The sequence below is a fragment of the Mandrillus leucophaeus genome, unplaced genomic scaffold (assembly GCF_000951045.1).
Source record: "Mandrillus leucophaeus isolate KB7577 unplaced genomic scaffold, Mleu.le_1.0 Scaffold7, whole genome shotgun sequence".
Classification (NCBI taxonomy): Eukaryota; Metazoa; Chordata; class Mammalia; order Primates; family Cercopithecidae; genus Mandrillus; species Mandrillus leucophaeus.
This window is the reverse complement of record NW_012107585.1, coordinates 8,038,285-8,039,500: the sequence shown is the minus strand read 5'-3', so window position 1 is coordinate 8,039,500 and position 1,216 is coordinate 8,038,285. Positions and strand designations below refer to the sequence as shown.

General features: G+C 44.3%; 1 protein-coding gene across 1 annotated transcript in view; it reads left to right on the top strand.

Annotated features, from left to right (window-relative positions):
* The window catches only part of CLIP1 (CAP-GLY domain containing linker protein 1), a 148,540-nt gene that overhangs the window by 79,542 nt on the left and 67,782 nt on the right, over window positions 1-1,216 (top strand). Inside the window, exon 14 of the mRNA XM_011964502.1 lies at window positions 451-607. Within this exon, the coding sequence (XP_011819892.1) occupies window positions 451-607 (157 nt within the window). The remainder of the gene's footprint in view (window positions 1-450; window positions 608-1,216) is intronic.

Sequence of the window (1,216 nt, the reverse complement as noted above, 5' to 3'; positions counted from 1 at the left end):
TTTCAGACGGAGTCTCGCTCTGTCACCCAGGCTGGAGTGCAGTGGCGCGATCTCGGCTCACTGCAAGCTCCGCCTCCCGGGTTCACACCATTCTCTTGCCTCAATCTCCCGAGTAGCTGGGACTACAGGCACCCGCCACCACGCCTGGCTAATTTCTTGTATTTTTAGTAGAGATGTGGTTTCACCATGTTAGCCAGGATGGTCTTGATCTCCTAACCTTGTGATCTGCCCGCCTCGGCCTCCCAAAGTGCTGGGATTACAGGCGTGAGCCACCGCGCCTGACCAATTTATTTTCTTTATCTTGCTTATTGTCTGCCTTCTTTATTAGAATGTGATTTTTATGAGGACAAGGATTGCTATGTGAAAATATTACAAGAGCAAGGATATACTCAGTCAGTTTTTGTTGATTATAACACAGCCGTGCTATTCTTTTTTTCTGTATATATTTAGAGATGGAGGCAAAATTTAGAGAGAAAGATGAGAGAGAAGAGCAGCTGATAAAGGCGAAGGAAAAACTGGAAAATGACATTGCAGAAATAATGAAGATGTCAGGAGATAACTCTTCTCAGCTGACGAAAATGAACGATGAGTTACGTCTGAAAGAAAGGTATATGTGACTGTTGAAAAGAGTGTCCACCTTCAGTTAGGCTCTGTGGCAAGCTATAGATGGGAGGGAAGAGAAAATGTTTAGGATTGTTACGTTTTCAAGTTCCCCGTCTCTGTTCCTTTCTGTTGTTACCTCATTGTGTCCTTGAATCAACTATTTAACCTTCTAAAATGGGTTTTACCTATCTTACTTGTCAAGAACAACAGAATTAAGGAATACAATATTATTTGTAGAGCTTCTGGTGACTTGTAAAGAAAAGATAAGAAGGCCGGACACGGTGGCTCATGCCTGTAATCTCAGCACTTTGAGAGGCCGAGGCAGGTGGATCACTTGAGGTCAGGAGTTTGAGGCCAACCTGGCCAACATGGCGAAACCTTGTCTCTACTGAAAATACAAAAGTTAGCCAGATGTGGTGGTATGTGCTTGTAATCCCAGCTACTCAGGAGGCTGAGATGAGAGAATCACTTGAAACCCAGGAGGTGGAGGTTGCATTGAGCCAAGATTGTGCCACTGCACTCTAGCCTGGGCAACAGAGTGAGACTCCATCTTGAAAGAAGAAAAAAGAAAAGGTGTGTGTGTGTGTGTGTGTGTGTGTGTGTGTGTGTATAT